Source organism: Serinus canaria, chromosome 3 (assembly GCF_022539315.1).
Source record: "Serinus canaria isolate serCan28SL12 chromosome 3, serCan2020, whole genome shotgun sequence".
Taxonomy (NCBI): Eukaryota; Metazoa; Chordata; class Aves; order Passeriformes; family Fringillidae; genus Serinus; species Serinus canaria.
In genome coordinates, this window is record NC_066316.1 from 45027077 (window position 1) to 45047678 (window position 20602).

The following is a 20602-nucleotide window of genomic DNA, read 5'->3' on the forward strand; positions in this document are numbered from 1 at the left end:
GTGGTTTTCATAAGTTTCACTAAATGTGTCCCTGTTACTTCCACAGGTTGTGTAGCACGATCAGTAAATTCTCCCAACCAACATCTATTAAGAACTGATGATGTTATTAGCTGCTGTTTGGACCTGAGTGCCCCCAGCATCTCTTTCCGAATAAATGGTCAGCCAGTTCAAGGAATGTTTGAAAACTTCAACATAGATGGCCTCTTCTTCCCAGTTGTCAGCTTCTCTGCAGGAATAAAGTGAGAATCCCATGGAGTTGTTTGGGGTTTTTTTTTGTTCCAAGTCTGCCTTTTTTTTTTTTTTTTCCCTATATATGCTGAATATCTCCCTGCCTGTCTGCTCTCATTTCTCTTTCTGACATGTTTGGATTTTTTTATTTTTGGTAAAATTCCAGTTCTCAGATAGCGAGAGCTACAAAGAAGTCCTCAAGACACAGTGCTGCTGCTTTTTAGCAAACCAGTGTATTCTGGTGGTTTGCAGACATATATTAGAAACATCTTCCTAATAATTTTTTTGCTGACACATTGCTCCACATTCACTCCAGGGCAGCTTTTAGCATCAGCCTTTGATATATAAAATGTATTTTCCCTAATTCACCTGTTATGAGGTAGTTACTATTATCAAAAGAGGCATTATCTGCACTTATCTTAAGAAACAGTGGTCATTCACTTCCTTTTCTGCAGCATGAGTTAGAACTAATTCAATCTGTATTGGTTTTGTATAAAACTTCAAGTCACACTTGAGTTGCCAAACATCTGCTTCCATGTATTGAGCAATCTGAGACTATAATATTAAAAAAGGTTGTGTGGTGTTCCAGCAGCGAGACCAACATTATCAGGACTGGCAAAGGTGGAGGCTGAAAGCTGATTTCTGTGGGAGGCAGAGCAACGTTCTCTGAGGGATCATTCAGAGAATACCACTAAAAGCTATCACATAGAGCACACACCCATCCTTTGCTCCAGATGCAAAACACACTCCTTTAGTCTCTGCTTTTGATAGTACAGGAGAGAAAATGTAGTAAAATCATAGATCTGCATGCTACAAAATGCAAAACTATAAACCTGCATGCTTTGTTTCTGTTATCAGAGAAATTATTGACAGATATTATTTGTGTGATGCATGCAGTTTTTGAGTGTGTACTGGAATAGCATTAACAAAAATCTTGTAAGATACTCAGTAAATAGAAAATACACAAAATTCTTCTGGTTCAAGACTAGTCTTTTGGGTGTTTTTTCATTCCTTCTGAATGGCAATGTTCTAGGAAGATTTTTCAGTATTATGCCATGGTCATGTCATGTTGGTATTATGTCATTGCTGTGCCATTATTACATCATTGATTGAATTTTTCAGTAATAAAAAGCCATGACATATTTACCATTTTGTCATTAATAAAAGAGTGCTTTCCCCTGAGTCTCTCTTAATCTGACAAAAGTTTTAGGGAAGGAAATTTAGGGTTTTCTGTATTGTGTCCTAAAGATTTAGTGTTTTGTGAGAGAAGAGAAAGAAAGAAAGAACCACAGGGTTTTAGGTTCATTCCTCAAATGAGATTGAATGGAGACCTCCACAATGGAGAGAGTTCTGAAGTGCTTGATTGATTACTCTGGGTTTTAACCTCTGCATTCCGAGACTCAAAAGGCTGCTGCTTACTTTACAGGTGTGCTGAGTAAACTCATTATTCTGTCTCTCAAGGACTATTGGTCTTGTGATTTAAAATGCCTTCAGTGAAGTAAAATTAACTAGAAAAAAGAATCATTTACTTCTTCTGTGTTTTTTCAATCTCCTACATCATAAACCAGCAGCAGTTAAAGAAAATTGAACTGTAAACAATGAAAAGAAGCTGTAACATGGACATTTCCCCCACACTTTTTTTTTTTTCCTTTTTTAAATAACATTTATTATTCTTTAGGCTTAGAGACTGATTAGGCTTTCCACCAGAGGTATCTTGGTTATCTAAAGTAATTCTGATGTTTACAGGGTTCGTTTCTTGCTTGGAGGTCGCCATGGGGAGTTCAAGTTCCTTCCTCCACCTGGATATGCTCCATGCTTTGAAGCTGTCCTGCCAAAAGAGAAGCTGAAAGTGGAGAACAGCCGAGAGTACAAACAAGATCGTAGCTACACAAGAGACCTGTTGGGCCCCACTGTCTCTCTCTCACAAGCAGCTTTCACTCCAGTTCCTGTAGATACTAGCCAGGTATGGCAATGGGAAGATTTCATTTTCCTTTTTAAACATAAATATATTACATTCTTGTTTTTTTTCCTTGAGATTTATTGAGATCTGGTTTGTATGAAGTTTGTCTGGTATGAAAATTGGGGTGGCATGTCAAGCAACTTATTTGTAATAGCCTCTTCCTCTCTGATCTCTTCTCTATTTAGATTGTATTGCCTCCTCACCTGGAAAGGATTAGAGAAAAATTAGCAGAGAACATCCATGAACTTTGGGTCATGAATAAGATTGAACTTGGCTGGCAGTATGGACCAGTATGTACCTTCCAACTTAATTTTCTGTTAATTGCATTGTATGATTCAGTGCATTGGTTTCAATGTGCTAATGGAACTGCATTTTTCTTCATTGCCCCCAAAATTAGTAAGGTTTTAAACACTATCCTACCAAAAGCATGTTGAAAGCAATGGTACTTGGGCATTTCTGAACAGAAATTCTGGTATAAAAGCTATTTGGTGCTGAAATTTTCAGCCTGTCAGCACAGGAAGCACATAGTGAGTTTTTCACCTCCTGTTTGTTCTTGGAGTAAGATGTTCAGCTGACTGATGGAGTAAGCCAATGAAAACAGTTATTCTTGGTCCTCTTTACATGTGCTAACTGACATTATTCTTTTAAAGTCCCAAATAATTATTGCCTATAGGAAATTCCATTAAATCTGATTTTTGCTTTCCTTTTCTTCACTTCTTCAGTCTCATGTCTGTATTAGGTGCTGTATGTAACTATTTTCTTACCTCTTTCCTCCTTTTCATGGAGTATGAAAAAAATTTCTTTCAAAATTTCATCAGCAAAAAATGATCATGTTATTATGCTTGTTATTTGTTTCCCAAATGCTGCTTCATGAAGAAATATTGCTGTGAAGAGTATATAGAAATATGCTGCATGTAGTAGATATAAATGTAAAAACATGTATGTGTTCTATTTTTGTTACTAAAACCATTTTGGGCTTCTGAGGAGTTCAGGTTAAAGATTTAAGGTAACTGGGCATAGGTATTTATTTGGTTTATATGATTAACAGATAAGATCTCTAGATTTTGTTGTTGTTAATTTCCCCACCAAATTAAACGCAAATCCTCAATGAAATTAACGTGTCAAAATATTTTAATTGTGGTGTAATCATACCAGCTATGCAGCAATCTGCAGGAGCTCTTAGTGTACCGTTACATTTTGAGAGTCTAATTGTACAGTTGAACACTATTTAAACCATATATGATAAGTACTAAGTGATAAAGTTGGTTATGTTCAAAATGAAAATGGGTGTTAAATCTTTGAAATTACCTTGCTTTAATGCATTGTGGTAGGATGCACTCTCTTTGGGATCCTGATGGAGTATATGCTGATCATTTTCTGGAGGTTGAGTTCTTAGTCATACTGATTCCTCACAAATGATTTTATCAGTTTCACAGAAAACCCAGAGTTGGAAGGGATCCACAAGGATCATCAAGTCCAACTCCTGACCCTGCACAGCACCATTCCCAAGAGTCACACCCTGTGCCCAAGAGTGTTGTCCAAACACTTCTTTAGGTCTCTCAGGCTTGGCGCTGTGACCACTTCCCTGGGGAGCCTGGCCCAGTGCCCAGCCACCCTCTGGGTGAAGAATCTTGTCCTGATTTCCAACCTAAACCTTCACTGACACAACTTCAGGCCATTCCCATGGGTCCTGTCACTGGCACCACAGAGAAGAGATCAGTGCCTGCCCCCTGCTTCCCCTCGTGAGGAAGCTGTAACTGCAGTGAGATCTCCCCTCAGTCTCCTCCAGGCTGAACAGATGTGACCTCAACTTCTCCTCAAATGCCTTCCCCTCAAGGCCCTTCACCATCTTCATTGCCCTCCTTTGGGCACTCTCTAACAGTGTCATGACTTTCTCTGGGTTGTGGCACCCAGAACCTGCTCTGGCACTCGAGGTGAGGCCGCCCCAGTGCAGAGCAGAGCAGGACAATCCCTCCCGTGCTTTGGCTGGTGATGCTGTGCCTGATGCCCCCCAGGCCAGGGTTGGCCCTCTTAGCTGGCAGGGCACTGCTGATTCATCTCCAGCTTGCCATCAACCCGGATTCCCATGTCCCTTTCCCTGGTGTTGCTTTCCAGAGTCTCATTCCCTGGTCTGTCCATACATCCAGGGTTGCCTCACCCCAGATATAGAATCCAGCGCTTTCCCGTGTTGAATTTCATGGGGCTGGTGATTTCCCAGGCCTGTAATTTGTCCAGGTCTCTCTGCCGAGCCTCCCTGCCCTCCAGGGAGTCAACAACTCTTCCCTGTTTTGTATTGGCTGCATTCAAGCCACTGTTGCCAATGCTAGTTCTCTGAATTCATGCGCTGCAGCGTACTGAGTAGTGGGGGAAGGCATGGCACAGCAATTAGCTTGTTTAGACTACTCTAATATTAGATTTTGTCTTTTTAGTTCAGAGCAAGATGCAGTGTATGAAGTAGCTAGTGGTGTTTTTTCACTATCTAAAAGTTTAAAGGCTAATGGACAGACTTTCAAAATGATCCTCCAGATTATCAAAAATTTCTGCTGTAGCCTTTTATATTCCTCCTACATATCTGCATTATCAGATCTCTATTTTGTATCACCAAAGTGATACTCAGTATTGCATGTCCTATTACTACTGCATTCTATGCATGTAGCAAAGTAAAATAGCAAGTTAATGTAAAAAAATAATTTAACTCTGAATATGTGTGCTGTTGAAATAATCAGATGCATCTGATTATCTCTGTTTCTGTTCAAAGTCACTGCACATTTAAAACCAGCCAAAAAAATTTTGAATTGATGGATGAGTTCTGCCACTAATGTAATTTGTTTGCAAGGCAGTAGATTTTTGTTTTGTTCTCAGAAAAAAACAGGAAACTACGAGGTAACCCACAAAATATGTTACATTGTAGTTGTAGGACAGAAATAGTGTCACTAGGGGAAATAAATTAATTTGGATTTCTGAGAAAAATATCTGACATCCAAGACTTAAATTAGCTGTACACAGATCTAAACTCAGAGACTATACTCAATTTTTTTAATATACAGATTAGCAAAGATCTTAGGAATCTGTAAATAAACATTTTCAGTGCTAGTAAAAGACATTTCTCATTTTCTCTTCCATTAAATTTTTTAAGTGTTTGACAGTTGAATTGCCTGTGTTGTCTGTCCAAAGAACATTAATCCTATTAAATCAAGATAAATACCCCCTGGAGACTGTAAAGATTTTTCAGTCCAAAACATAAATAAATGACTGCTGTTCAATTTGAGAATTATGTGCTTGGATCAAAATGCAAAAACTACGTTACTCATCAATGTTATAGAGAAATGTGATTTTTTTCATGACATTAAATAAACTAGATTAAGTAGTAGTGTAAATATAAATTTTGAAAAATTATAACAATTAGGCTTTTTAACTTCAACCGTTAGCATTCAGTTTTCCAGCAGAATTATCTGATTGATCAAAAATCAATAATGTTATTTTTCAATAGCTTCCACTTTGCACCATTAAAGGTTAATATAAATGGTGAACTATGGTCCATATAGGATTGACACTAAAATGTTACTGTGCAGATGTTAACAATTGCATTGGAGTCTTTTAGTTAATATTTTCAAACTAATGTATTTTATCAAGCCTTTGTAGAGGTTGTTGGCTGAACTCTGGCATGAGATGCTGAGTTGAGAGCTATAGAGTGTTTGGTTATCACAGCCTCTGAGGTTGCCTTTCTAGGTTATGCCCAGTGTTAGATTAAGACTGTGCAAAATAGAGGAGGTTCAAATGTTTTTGATCAAATTTGCAAGTTTATAAAATGTAGGGTTTTGTAAATTATAGTCTGTATGTCTCTTCTATCACTACACTAAAAGTAAATTCATGTTCCACTTATATGTGACTTTCTAACAGTCATATTTTGCTGCTATGTACTGGAAATAACTTAGAAACAAACACTTTCAGAATTAAGATGTGGGGAAGATTTTCTTTACATTGTTGTTTTCATTGGGTAAGGATTTCATACAATCCGTATCAACATATTTATACAAACTGGATGAAGAATTTTTGAACCATGGGGCTGACAATGAGATGGTACTTCATGGCTGTATGTTAAAACAATATAGGTTGCACTGTTCTTGAACTTTACATATTTCCTGTGAACATCTGTATAATAGTGTGTGCCAATTTGCATTTATTCCATTTGAGAGATGCAAATCTGAAGTTTATTTGCAAATGCAAATTCTGCCTTGCTTGAGCTCTGATCATGCTCTGAGAATACAGAATACTTTGTTTTGAGGTGTCGTACAGTTTGAGTAATTCCAAGAGGATCAGCTTTAAGTACTTGTGGATTGGACTGATTTTAAATTTCTTTTAGTTTTTGAGGCATGTTAAGCTTATTTTTTTACCTTTTTCTCAGGTTAGAGACGACAATAAAAGACAACACCCATGCTTAGTGGAGTTCTCAAAATTGCCGGAGCAGGAAAGAAATTATAACTTGCAAATGTCACTTGAAACACTGAAGTAAGTTGCTAGAACTTTTAAGATTTATAGTTAGAGTTTCGTAAGGAGGTGCAGTTTCCAGAATTGATGTGTGAATTAAAATTTGATATGTAAGAGAGGGTAATAATATGCAAATGAGGGAGTGAGATACATTAATGAATTATGTATTTGGCACTGAAAATTACTTTGATACTCTTTTTAAGGATTATTGTGGTAATGCTGATTGTGAAATGAAAATTCAGACAGTTTTCATCTAGAACGAAAGAAATAGATCCAAGGTTTGAAAAAAATCTTTGCTTCTTCTTTGGTTTTATTCAATTTAGGTTGATTCTTTTAATTTTTTTGATTTATAAAACACACTTCTTCACTCAATAGATATTTAAAGTAAGAACTTTTCTTTAGGACCCATTGCTGCTATTTCTGTGTCAGTGTGCATGTTGCCACAGAACAAGCAGTAGCAGGCATTCCCTCCTTTTGTGGATGAGTGGTTGGATGTGTGAATATCATGGAAACTCTCCAGTTGGAATGCTAGAAAATTTCAATAGGACATTAAAGGGTTTGTTGAAGTAATCAAGTTTTGTGGTTTACAAGGATACAATTCCTCACCTCTGCCTTGTCAATCAAGGATGTGTGAGTTTTTTGCTGTGAATTAATTGAAAATCTATTAATGTAAGTAATTTCTCTGTAAGTAATATGTAGGATTGCAGGTAGCCAACATGTAGAAATATTTCTCAAACTGATAAATGCTTGATGATAGATGTGGTTCTCCAATCAGCCATACGTGAAATCTATTCTTTCTTTTTTTTTTCCTGTTAGAATATAGTTGCTTTTTACTGTTCAGAGAGATTACAAAGGATGAATGTCCTCATGTGATATTACTTTTCTCTGAAAATTTGTCCTACATTGTTAAAATCCTTGCCATGTAAACTGATAGTGCAATATTCTGTTTATAGTCCTAAGAAAAGGACTTTATATCCTCATAGTAGAAAGCTATGTAGAACACTCCTTCTAGAACTTCTTGCAGATTTCTTCTCAGACCAGCTACTCTGAACTATTTACTGATCTACCATTCCCACAGCAAATAAATTACTCAGTATGAAACTGGGTACTTAGGGTCATATTTATGACCCTAAGTGCTAAACAGTTTCTGGAGGGATTGCTTGCCATTATTAGAGGTAAAGCATTCAGAGAGAAATTGAACTGGAAGCAAGAAAATTAGTTCAAATTTTCTGTGTGGATATTAGAATTACAAGGAAACTTTTTGAGCATTTCCCATCGACATAGCAATGTGCTAAGGATTCAGAATAGATTCTTCCTTTCTACTTAATGAAACTACAAAAGGTGATGTCATTAACATTCACTATGGTTAGATATTTTCCTAGAATACTCTATATAATATGGCTCAAACAGCAGAAAAATTATGCTCTCATGCACACTGCTAATGTTCCACTAAGTATTGAACAAATATAATGAATCCTTAGATGATTACTGGTTCGGTATTCAGTGCTTTTCTAATCTAACCCTGTAAAAAATCCCCAGGTTTTTGTTTTATAAACATACAAGTTATGGATTACTTTTTTTTAAAATTAATTTTATTGCTCACTTGAGAAATAGTCTTTCCATTAAATGGATAATATCCAAAATATAAAGCATTCAGTCCTTCTAGGTGTTTGAAAATTTGTATGCTTACTGAACTAAATCTTCCTTACCTCCTTGTATTAGCCCTTGTTTTCTGATAAATGAAGTTCTAATTTTGTAGTATTGAGTTATATTTATCATGTAGACATCTCTTGGGCAGGGATTAGGAGCCTCTTGCTCAGTTTGTTTCTACATGCTTGAAAATGTAGAGAAATCAGTGAAATGTAGAGAAATCAGAGAAATCAGTTCTAGGTGATCCATAGATGATGACTTGAATTGTAACCTATTGACTTGACTATTTCTTTACTAGATGTGTTTAGTCTACTAGCTGTCAGTCTTGATGGGAGGGAAAAGGAAAGAAAATGTTATTTTAAAACTTCTAATAATTTTCTTTACAATTTGCATCAAATTGCATACCTGAAATAGTTTCAAAACATGGATAATAATGCTGACTGTAATTTTGTTTTCCTTCGTGGTTTGTTGTCAGTTTTGCTGCCAGATGAGAGATGTTAGAAACCAAGGAAGATCTAAGTCATATTATCTGATACAACATTTCTTTTTCATATACTGGGATCTTTGTATATTTTAAGTAAGATTGAATACTTTTATGAGCTATAAAAATTACAAACTGTAGGAGATGTCAAGATGCAGGAGTGAGTAGCCTCTGAAAATGTCAAGGGATTAAAATATGCTTGCTCATACTGTTTCTGCACACGCTTGTATATATGGTTATAGTTTGGTCTTGCATATTTTTCTGGTTTGTTCTTGCTTATTATTTCTGTCCCATTTCTGTGTGTTTACTCAGTCTTGTGTGATAATTACATCTACCATTGTGATGATGAGAGCTACATTCAGCCACTTTTCTTTTTCTTGCTTAGGTTTGAAGAGCTTTAATGGTCTTTCAGATTCTGCCAGTATAGTCTGTCATTTTATCCTCTTGTGGCACTCTTATTTGAATTTTTTTTTTTGTTTGGGTAGAGATAATTCCTGGCTTACATTACTGGAAAATTAGGGTTACCAGAGGTTAGCTCCTCTGCACTGCATTTCACTATTAGATATGTTCTACTTACGCTGGTGATAGCTGTATAGGAGTCATGTACTATTTATGCCAGTGGAAATTTAGCTGCATGGACTATTCTTAGCAGGTAGTGTGTTTTGCAGGAAGGGGCCATTGGATATTAGTTTCCTCATTTCTGATTTTGCTGTCTAGTTTTAAATCTGGGGTTCACAGTCCGTAGCAGTAGGACTTATTTCATGTAGCTAGTACTAAAAATATGCTGTAAGAATCTCCTTGAAACAAACAATTCATCTGTCAAAAGAAATAATGTTAGAAGAGTATTTATGTTTTTTTTTCTCCCCAAGTCAGTTCAAGAGCAGTAAATATAGTCGAAGCATGACTGGCAAATATTGTTTTAGCTAATGGCAAAAACAAATAAAAACCTTGTTTGACACCTTTCTTCCACTTCAGGAAAATTTGGAATGGAGTCCAAGGTAGTTACACTTGTGATTTCTTCTGTAATCAGTTTCTTTCAAAGATATGGTTATGACCCTCAGGTTTTGAGAAAATTCTCATCTGACTCCAAAGTTAAATCTCTGACTTTCGTCTAGATTTCTATTAATTTCAATGTCAATATTTTATCAACGCACCTAAACTAAAGAAAGACTATAAGCCAACATTGACTGTAGATTCAGGAACAAATAATTAATAATTTACAGATCAAATCCTGGAGACCAGTGAGATTTAAAATTTATGCTCTTGAGCAGTGTGGCTATAAGGAAAGTAAGAAGTCTGAAGTAATCAGAAACCCAGTTAGTACTGTTGACCCTGTTCTTAGTTTATATAAATAGTGTTTGTTTTCTGAAAAGACCTGAATTTTGCAGATTCCGGCCACAGTGGGCTGGTTCAGTGGCATAAGCCTCATGGCAGGTACAAGACACACTGTCTAGACTGAATAAGATGGAACTTTTGGCCTAATACTTATCATGCATTCTGCTGTGAATTCCATCTTCAGAAGTGTGTCCTAAAAAATCCAGATCCAGCTGAAATCTCTAAATAATAGCTTCTTCAGAATGAAGACACATTCTAAGGAAAAGTGATATTTTATGCCTTTTTTCTTTTTATGGCTGTGATATAAGTTACATAACATCTAAAGATGTGGTTATGAAGCAGTGAGTATGTAAGCAGTTTGAAAGCAGAAATAATATTTCAAGGGCAAACTTCAAACTGATACCTCATAGATGAAATATACTGTATGATAGTTCCATTTCGAAGTGCCTTACTCATATTTTTGGAACATCTTGTGGCATTTTCTTAACACTATCAGAAAGCTTATTACATATACAAAAAGGCTGGTGTTGATCTTTCCATATTATACTGTAATAATTTCCATAGGTCTCATTTGTTTTATAGTGCCATTTGTAAGCACCATAGTGTGCCTATAAACAGTAGGAACTCTAAATATCAAAACATTATCAGTAATTAATCTCTGATTTCTGTGCCCTAGAACCCTGCTGGCATTAGGCTGCCATGTTGGAATTGCTGATGAACGTGCTGAAGAAAAAGTGAAAAAAATGAAACTTCCTAAGAAGTAAGTTCAGTGTGTCTTCTTGTTAGGCAGTGTGAATTAAGTAAATTCTGTTTTAACAATTCAATATTTACACTGTTAGTTTTATTAGTTCTTGGGCAAGTATGTACATGCATGAATTCTCAGGAATTTTCAGCAATTTTCACATACCATAATTCACAGTTTTTCTTCCAGATATATGTCACCTGATGTGTAGACAAATTTTAGGTTTTTTTGTGCTATGTTGTAATGTCTGACATTCATAGTTATGTGTTTCTTTGATATATTGTGTGTATCACAGAGACTTTGTAAAGAATTTTTACAGTAAATTTGCAGTGTGTTTTATGGTGCTGCAGATATTTAAAGGTGACCCTTTTGAAAGTTCTCAAATGGCCATGACTTGAGGTGTAGAGAACAATCACCTGACTTTTTGCAAGTGATCCGTTGGTATCAGCATTGATAGGACTGGGCTTAGCCTGGTATGGTATGGCCTCCACTCCCACAGCTCTGAAACAAGCTCTCATGGCCCAGCCAAGTAGCCCTGTCTTCTTATTACCAGTATACACATAAAGAGTTTGGGAATAAAGAACCTGGGAACTTGGACACAGTTGAGATAATGGAACTTTGGTTTCCCATGCCTGTCTGACAGCCCTACTGCCCAACATACGCTAGAGCCCAGGGGGTGAAGGAAGATTATATAATATGTGAAAAGTCAGAAAGGTAAATGCCACAGTTTTACTAGGAGAGAACTTCTGCATGATCTGTTATTCCTGAATTTAAGACAGAAATTTAGTTTCCTTGGTTATGTCTCAGAGCACTGTTAAGTGCTGGTTGCTGAGTTCCTGCCACGAGTAGCAATTCATTGCTCTTTGCAGGAATGTACCTCTGTGCAGAAATAGCTGTTCCTGTGAGATTGCATATCTCCATTATTCACTGCAATCCTTCACTGACCCATAGCTTTGTGTTACATGCAGTCCCTGAGGCCAGTGTAACAACCTCCAGCATGTTTAACTAAAGCACATCTTCTTTCTTCCTTTTGTGAGCCAAAAGCCTGTGCCTCATTCTGGCAGGATCCCTACGGCTTCTAGGTAATACTTTACTACAAGGTAGCTGTAAGAATCTGGTCCATCAAGTCTTTGGTATTTACCACACTGCACAGATTTACATACCATTGATATTACAGTTTCAAAATTCCTGATGTGGTGGCTTTGCCAGAATGAATGGGAATAAAAGCAGGGTGTTAATTTAAGTTCCCCCCAAAAAGGTTCTTTAGTTTTGGTATCCCAAAATAACTGTATATCTCTCAAAGAAGAGAAGATATCTAGGGCCTTCTGTATTTTTGTTCTGAATTTCCTGGGCAGAAGTATATGTGCATTTGCAAGATTGTTCAAGTGAATCAAATTTCCTGCTTTTGAAAAACTGCAGCTAAATCTCCAGGTCTGAAGAAATTATACTTTCTAATATAAGAAGTCCAATAATGTTGAGACTTTTTAATGTCATTAACCATCATAATTGTAGAAACCTGAAGTCATACCAGACATACAAATTTAGAATTTTGATACCTCACACATAATGGATTGACAAAACTAGCAAAATGGAAAACGTTGTGGCTGTGTTCTTAAAAGCTTGTGCAGGGGAGTGTGACTGCAAAGAGCACAGTAATTGCCAACCTGACAAGTGTGCTAATTCCATAGGTTTCACTGTTTCCAATACTGTCATGTTTTACTCATCTCACTAAAGTGACTTCACAGAAACCTGATGAGAGGTAGCTGTGAGAGCCGTGAACTCCTGTGGGGGCTGGCTCTACTAGAAACCTGCAGATTGGGAACTGTGTAGAGGGCTGATTTTGGAATGATGTTCTGGAATTGTTGTTTCCTAGTTTAAAATTTTGCTTTTTATTGTGCTAATTTTGAAGGAAGATTCAACCTCTTATTTATAGATGTAATCCCCCTTAAATACCTGGTTGTTTTAAATTATTCTTTTCAAGAAATAATTTGTTTTACTGTTTTTTAAGATCGTTGTTACAGAAGAGAATTAATTAAGATTGGTAAAGTATTTGAGTATTTTAGGGTATAAATGGGGATAAATACTGTTTAATTTTATGGGTTTTCTTCTGTCAGTACAAATAAAGAAAATTACCAAATTGTTTGGAAAATAATTGAGCAATTATTTAAACTAGCCATTCTTTATACACCCCAGGGTGTAAAATTTCAATGAGAGAATGCTGTTGCTTATTTTCCACAGGCTCCTTTTGTTTCAGCCAAAATAGTGCTTTGTATGTTGGAGGAGAAAGAGAATCATAGAATCACTTAGGCTGGAAAAGACCTTTAATGCTTTGTTTACTCTGTTGGAGGTTTGCTCATAAGTAAAGTAGGAAATTTCTGTAATTAATGGGAAGGGAATAACTTTAGAAAAGTAGCATTCCTGGGAGTGTTGAAAAAAGTGAGGAAGCTGCATTTCTATTCTGAAGTCATGCTTGAATTTAAGCATTTGCTCCTATGATTTGAAGCAGAGTTAAGGTGTGAATTATTATGAAGATATTTTAAGGCCATTTGACCTGCTCTGTCTCTTAGCATCCCTTTATGCAACAGAAAGAATATATTTTCTTGTTTCGGTAGGAAATAAGTAGAATTTAATAAATATTGCCATCTGCTCAGAGGTAGAAATAATATTGTTCATATAAGCATTTAGATAAACAACATCTATATCTACTACTTTGAATATGTGGCATTACTAAGATACTTTAAGAACAATTTTACTTTAGACCATTTTGGGTAGCTTTCATTACCAGTTACTTCATCCCATCACGATGCAATTAACTTGAAACAGAATCAAAATCAAAACCAAATCAGTAATCAAATTTAAAGTATTGTTCTTTATGTTCAAAGGCAGATATATTTGTATAGATATGTTGCATAGATGTTATTTCTTTCTTTTGTGGTTTCTCTAAGTTTTTTTTCTTGCTGAAAAGTAACTGCAAGTTCTGTTTTTATTCAACAGCTATCAGTTATTGAGTGGATATAAGCCAGCACCCATGGATCTAAGTTTTATCAAACTGACCCCTTCTCAAGAAGCTATGGTGGATAAACTAGCAGAGAATGCTCACAATGTGTGGGCAAGGGACCGGATAAGGCAAGGCTGGACATATGGCATCCAGCAGGTAAGTGCGAAATTCAGACACTTAAAACAGCACTTATCTACTGAGATATTTCACAGCCAAATGGAAATAATGGTGACACATAGTCAGGAAAAAACAGCTAGTGAATGCAAGTCTGTCAGTCAAAAAAAACCCCACCAAAATGTAATTTAAAGCAATCTTGCTAAATAGCAGTATGAGACTCTTTTACAAGCAGTTATTAAAAAGCTTGGTGGTGTATTCTTGTATGCTACCAAAATCTCAGGGTGAGAAAATTGCATGCAGGAAGCTAGCATGCTCCAGTATTTTATGAAATGTAAATATTGACGTTCACTATGGGGAATCACTTAAATGTTTGCAGTACCGGGAATTGAATAATTTTGTTTATCCAGGAAAATAAGAATGTAAACTTCTAGTAATAACTTTACTGATATATTTCTGACAGAAGCATGGGCTGAGAATAGTTAAGTCAGTCTCAAAGTTCCAGTCCTACTTTAGTTGTTCTGCTCCAGTGAATATAGATATTATTTGGTAGTTATCCCAATGTATTACAAGGGAGGAGACTAAGACTAAAGCACGGTGGATTATTAAAAGCAAAACTCAGGTTCTTTGGTTTCTTTAAAAAACCGTAAAACCAGCCAATACCATGAAAATTTAGTATTTTTCAAGACAGCTTCTACATTAATTTTCTCTTAAGATTTTCTAGTCATTTTGTGATTGGTTGTGAATTTTATATACAGAAAGGTCTCTTCATTTGCCTTAATAAATGGGTGGTAGCATTTCACAGTGAAATTTTGGGACAATTTACCCCTGGGGAAAAAAATGAGTTTTCATGGTTTTGTGCTGAGCATAAAAGGTCATTATTTTTAGCAAAAATGAGGTAGAGCTGCTTCTAGATAGATACTCTTCCTTGTTTTTGACAAAAATTTGAGTTATACATTTCAGTGCCACATATGTCAAATTTTGTTCTACAGGACCAAAATTCATTTTATTTGCAGAACTTTTGTGTAAAATAATAAAATAATCTGGGTTTTTTGGGTTTTTTATATATTAAGTTAAGCACTTCGCCTCATCACATACAGGTATGCTTATGTGACAAAATATGCTGCATATCTGCATTTCAGTATTGTTCATTATAGTACCTTACTATGAAGATGTAGTGTTACTCTGTAAGCTATTTAGGAAATCTATGTTCTGTATTTGGGTCTAGACAGACAGTGAGTCAATTCTTCTGTTTGCAGACTGGAATATATGTATATTCTCTACTAGGAAAACACTGAAGATAATTCAGTGTTTGTGCAACTCCCCTGATTTCCTCAGGATCAATTTTTTCCCTAATACTGCACCTTTAAGTAAGAGGTGGCCTTTTGAAGTGCTGTTAACATTTCTGATGGAACATGAATTATGAGAAGTGTTGGAAGTGATGGTTTTCTGTTGTCAGGTGGGGGGGATTAATTAGTTTTGAACTCAATATTTCAATCCTGTGTTTATGGAGTCAGTGCACAATTCATTTCTAGAATGAAAAACTGTATGTTCAGAAGAAACATTTCTGATATATAAAAGAAGGCACTCAAGAATTTATACCTTTTCTCCCCTATTTTTTATTCTTCCAGAGGCCAATCATTTTCAATACAGGACCTTGCCAAATGGGAGCTTTGAAACTAATGAAAGTTGGGAAATTGTTACAACTTTGATAGAAACTTGACATAGCCCAAAATTAAATTTAGTTTTGCAACAGAATTTATTGGTTTGGATAAAGTTAAGAAGTTTCTGCAATCAAATGCATCTCTTAGCTAATTATATTTCTAACTAGCTTTGGGAAAATCTAATCTTATGACTCATATCTAGCAAATAATTTTTTTAGATCTTGAAGACAATTTAACCTACCCTTTTTATCCGTGTGTCTTTGAAAAAACCCACAAATAATTTTGCCATATTGATTGGAGTGAATTTGCAGCTAAATTGCATGTTTTCTGAATTAGTGAGGTATTAAGTAGGAAAGTCAGCTAAATGGTGACGTCAAAGGCTTTCCCAGTGTTACTGGTTTGGGAATGATACATAAAAGTTCTAATGGGAGTGGGTCGCAATGAAAAAAGGTCTCCTTTACCATCTTCACACTATTTTTATTATACACTGTATTTATGTATATTTTGGTGTGCCTGTTGATGCAGAAGGTTTTGCATTTGACGAGGTCTGATGTGATAGTCATAAATCATTAGTTTTATTGTGGTTCTCAAAAGGCCGTAGAGTTGCTCAAGGCCACAACTTGGGTTTTAAAAAACACCCCAAAACCCCAAAAAACATTGATCAGACAAATAAAGTATGGGATATAACCTAAAAATAAACACTTCAGAAGAATCACGAAGTCTGTCTTATCTTCTCAGTGCTTAGGTAAAGAGACTAAACTGATTGTTGAACTGAAAATATTGTAGCCCTGCAAGGAGACATTTTTGAGCCACACCAGGAGAGAGCAAAGGGGAAAAAGGAGGACTCTGATCTGCTTGCTGAACAGCTCTCTGTATTTTATCTACTGACTCCTAAAATAGTTGCCTGAGGGAAACTCCTGGAACTCTGGCCATCCCTAGGCTCCCTTCCTCATAAATGTCCTGCTCGCTGGATGACGAAGTTTAACGTGAAAATTAAATCTCTGCTCACTTATTAAAATTTATGGTCTGGTGTGAGAAAACTCATGGCAGCTAGAGATTTTGTCTAAAAGCCCTTAGCCTTGTAATTACTGATTGGAGTATTAGCCATTTAGCAAAAGTTTTAAAAGATTGACTCTATGACCTCAAAGATATTTGTTTAGACAAATAGGGTTTACATATCTACATCCATTCTGATGGCCAAGGACAAGTTTTTGTATGAAAACATTATTGGAATGGTAGCCCCTAGTTAAGTTTTCAGGTAGTTTTAAGCAGTCAGTGTGCATCAAGCTCTGATACACACTCTTTTGACTACCAGGTTATGCTCTCAAAGAGTCTTAGACAAATGCTTCTGCTCGAAATCTTGACTGGGCTTGGGTATATATGATAAATATTTAACTGTTCTTCCTTATCAAGACAAAGACAGTTATAGGCATGCAGAGAAGAGTCTGGAGAATTTAAAACTAAAAAGCTTCAGTGCCTATGAAACTGATCACATTCGGAGTTGGAAAGACAATTAATTGGGGTTTTTCAGTCCTCAGTGTTATGCTTTAAACATCCAAGAATTTTTTTACTGACTGAAGACTTCTATGTGCTGAGTTGTGCGCTGTTGTTGAGAATGCAGTGTGCAGTGGTGCAATGAGCACTACCACAGTTATGCTTTCAGCAGAATATGATTGTAAATGTGGACAAGAGCTCAGAAATCTTCATGACCTTCAGGAAGCAGATTTACAAGGTCAACAGTATACTTTGCTTACTAATTCCTGGCAGACAAGTTACCACAGTCTCATGGATAATTAAACAGGTAGATGATGACTATTTTCAACAATAATCTGTCTTGCAGGAGGTGCCGTGCTTTGGATATTGATGTTGATTTGTTCTTAATTCTGTAATCTTTCTCTTTTCAAATACTTATTTTTCTTCTGGAAAAAAAGACCAACAGCTGAGTTTCAGGAGTTCTTACGATATACAGATAACAAATACCATCTATTAAAACCTGTGAGAAGAGAGCAGAAGCAAGGTTCTTCTTTCTGTATGCAGTGCAATGAGGCCTCTCATTTAGCTGGCATACTTATCACATGGCAAGCTGCTTGCTCTAGGTGTTGTCCACACTGCTACCTGCTTCTGCTTGACTCCAGTGGATTTATTTCATAGCCTACATTTTGTCATCCCATCATATTACTGTGACATGCTTCGGTACTGGAGTGATACAGTGACATGATGTTGTGCTGTATAATACTATAAACAGATCTTGCAGAGCTGTAAAATAGTTTCTTAAGGGAAAGAAGCTTACAGATATTTTAAAGTAAATTAACTAATCACTGGGAAATATATTATGAACAACAACCATGCTGTGGCTGTAGGATGAATTGAATAATCTAGTAGGTCTGTTCAGTATGGGAGCCTCATCATTTTGGGATTATATAAAATAAAAAAATTAAAGGGATACTCTCCAATAGTATAAACTCTTAAAGTATAAACTCTTTCTTTAAAAAATGTTGAGGAAAATGCCTTCCAGCTTCCACATTTTTTTTCTTCTTCTAAATCTGCTTTTCAGGATTTTTTCTTAACAAGATATAACAGGCTACATTTTATGCATGACTATATACAGTATTTTTGTTCTGGCTGCGGCAGAGCCAGCCAGCCAGGAGAGGGAGCACAAGTTAGGTAATAAATCTTGTTCCCAGAACTGTCCTGACAGCTGTGGTGACACTGATCACAAACAAGTATTTTTTGGTAGTGCAGACTCACAGGTGCTTGTTGCTCCTTGAAGGGCGAAAGCAGAAGGAGCAAAACAGGTAGGAAATACGTGTATTTCTGCTTAAAAGATCACATTAGGTAGCAAGTGTAAATGGAAAAACAAACACAAAAATCACTATGAAAATACTTGACAGTGTCCCTTTAAGGGAGAACATGATTACCTGCAAGTTGGTGGCCTTGGAACTGGGGAAGTGGTAAATGTACAAGGACAGATACAGAAGATAGATCCAAGCAGAGAAGCAATATAGCCTTGCTGTAAGTGAATTATATAATCACATTTGTGCTATGAGAGAAGATATTTACCTTGATTTTAAGTCCTGTCGTAACTACATGAGTTTTTTGATTTGGTTACTTTAAAGGAATTTTTCATAACAAGATAATGGGAAAGTAGCATTGAAGTATAAAAGCATGTGTTTGTGACTAAATTGTCACAATCTAATGGAAAATACTCAGAACTCACATAAGTTTAGCCATGAACTTAGGGTATATTTTGGCATATCCATGAACTTAGTGTGTTTGACATATATAAAACTGTGATTTTATGCATACAGGAGAATCCCAACATCCATGTGAATAAGGGAAAGACAGAAAAGCAAGCTTAGAGATCAGAAAGCAAATGAAAATAATTCGAAGTGCATTGCCTGCCTTGTCCCTTTTCCTGAATACATGACTTCTAGGTCTCCCCACTGATTGTAGAGATCACAGGCAAATATTCTTTCACATTTTGCCACATATACATTGCCACATATCCTGATAGCTTAATCAAAGGGTATCTTGGTTTTTCTTCATATTGCATTGTGTTCTGGCTAGAAAAGCTAACAATCAGAAACCCCATTAATACTGAAAAAAGAAAAACTAGTAAAAATCTCACAGCTTTAACAACTGTTTATAAATATTGGCAACTTAAAATTTTCCTTCTGCTTTGTGAAAAAAATCTTAAAAAAAGATGCTCTCAAGTTCCTGTCCTAGAATAGTCAGTTGGTATTGCTAAGCAATTACATGCAATCTTACTTCTCTTTGGCCCAAAAATGCAAGATATTTTGGTCTTTTAAGTCAAGACCTTATTTTTTCAGATGTATGGAAAGTATATGGCATCATTAATTAAGATCAGGTGTTGGTCTTCTCAGGCTGCCTGAGGCTGCAATGCAGAAGAGGCATTGTTCTGGAAAGTCAGACTGGGTGAAATATGCATGCGTGGGAAAAATCAAGTTGTTGCTTATTTTTTCATTAAATATATATAAAACCAGCATCTTGTCCTTGTATAAGCACTTATGTTACCTCACTTTGACATTTTACATGATTTATACTGATATATTAGTTCCTTCCGTTTATAGTCAGGGCACATTCTGCCAAGCATTCCATATGGCTACAGTCCTCAGTGAGGATGGCAGAAGCTGTGCATGTATTACTAAGGATACACATACTTCCAAGGTTAGAACTCAGCTGCTAGTATTCCAGGTGAGGAATACAACCTCTCCTTTGTTTAGGTGCATTTGGATTATTAACATTGCTAAGAATACAGCTTTGTTGTGCTTTCTGGTTCTAATGCTCTGGACTCTGAAAATTATTTTTTTAGTAAATACCAATTTAGAATTGTATTTTTCCTTTTCCCTTATAAGATGATTTTTTATTTTCATGGTTTATGGTTGAACACAAGCTGCTATGATAGGTGTGGAAAAGCTAGGCCTCTGGCTAGCAAGGCAGGAAAGGTATGGTGTGGGTAAATGATCCTGCTGGCAGTGCCCGTGCTGCACACGCACCTGGTGGCTCACCGGTTTTCTGGCAGCACTGCTGCCAAGCTTGCCCCTAGCATTTGTTGTGGCAATTGCTCAGAAATCTCTGTGATAGTGAGAGGTGTGGATTTAGGGTGCTGGTGGTGGAGATCTGACAGCAAATGGAATCATTTCATGACTGTGGAATGAGGGTTTGCTAAGAAAACAACAGCCCCTCTGTCTCACTGGGCATGTGCTGAAATACATTTGTTTTGTGCTTGCAGTTTAACAGCCTTGCTTATGAGAACAAAATCATTTCAATACCACACAGAATATGCATCTATACAGCTCTTATACTTTAAATCATGTGTGTTCCCAATTTATTATCATATTTTTCCTGTGCTCTTCTTACTATGTGTTTTAAATTTTCAGTCTTGTCAGTATTTTCCTATCTTTCTTTCTGTTAAGCACTT

At 36.2% G+C, this 20602-nt stretch overlaps 1 protein-coding gene across 1 annotated transcript in view; it reads left to right on the top strand.

Moving 5' to 3' along the window:
- RYR2 (ryanodine receptor 2) overlaps positions 1 to 20602 on the top strand; it is a 381235-nt gene that overhangs the window by 213203 nt on the left and 147430 nt on the right. The window contains exons 20-25 of the mRNA XM_050972655.1: positions 47 to 239; positions 1975 to 2191; positions 2374 to 2478; positions 6594 to 6697; positions 10819 to 10902; positions 13879 to 14038. Of these exons, the coding sequence (XP_050828612.1) occupies positions 47 to 239; positions 1975 to 2191; positions 2374 to 2478; positions 6594 to 6697; positions 10819 to 10902; positions 13879 to 14038 (863 nt within the window). The remainder of the gene's footprint in view (positions 1 to 46; positions 240 to 1974; positions 2192 to 2373; positions 2479 to 6593; positions 6698 to 10818; positions 10903 to 13878; positions 14039 to 20602) is intronic.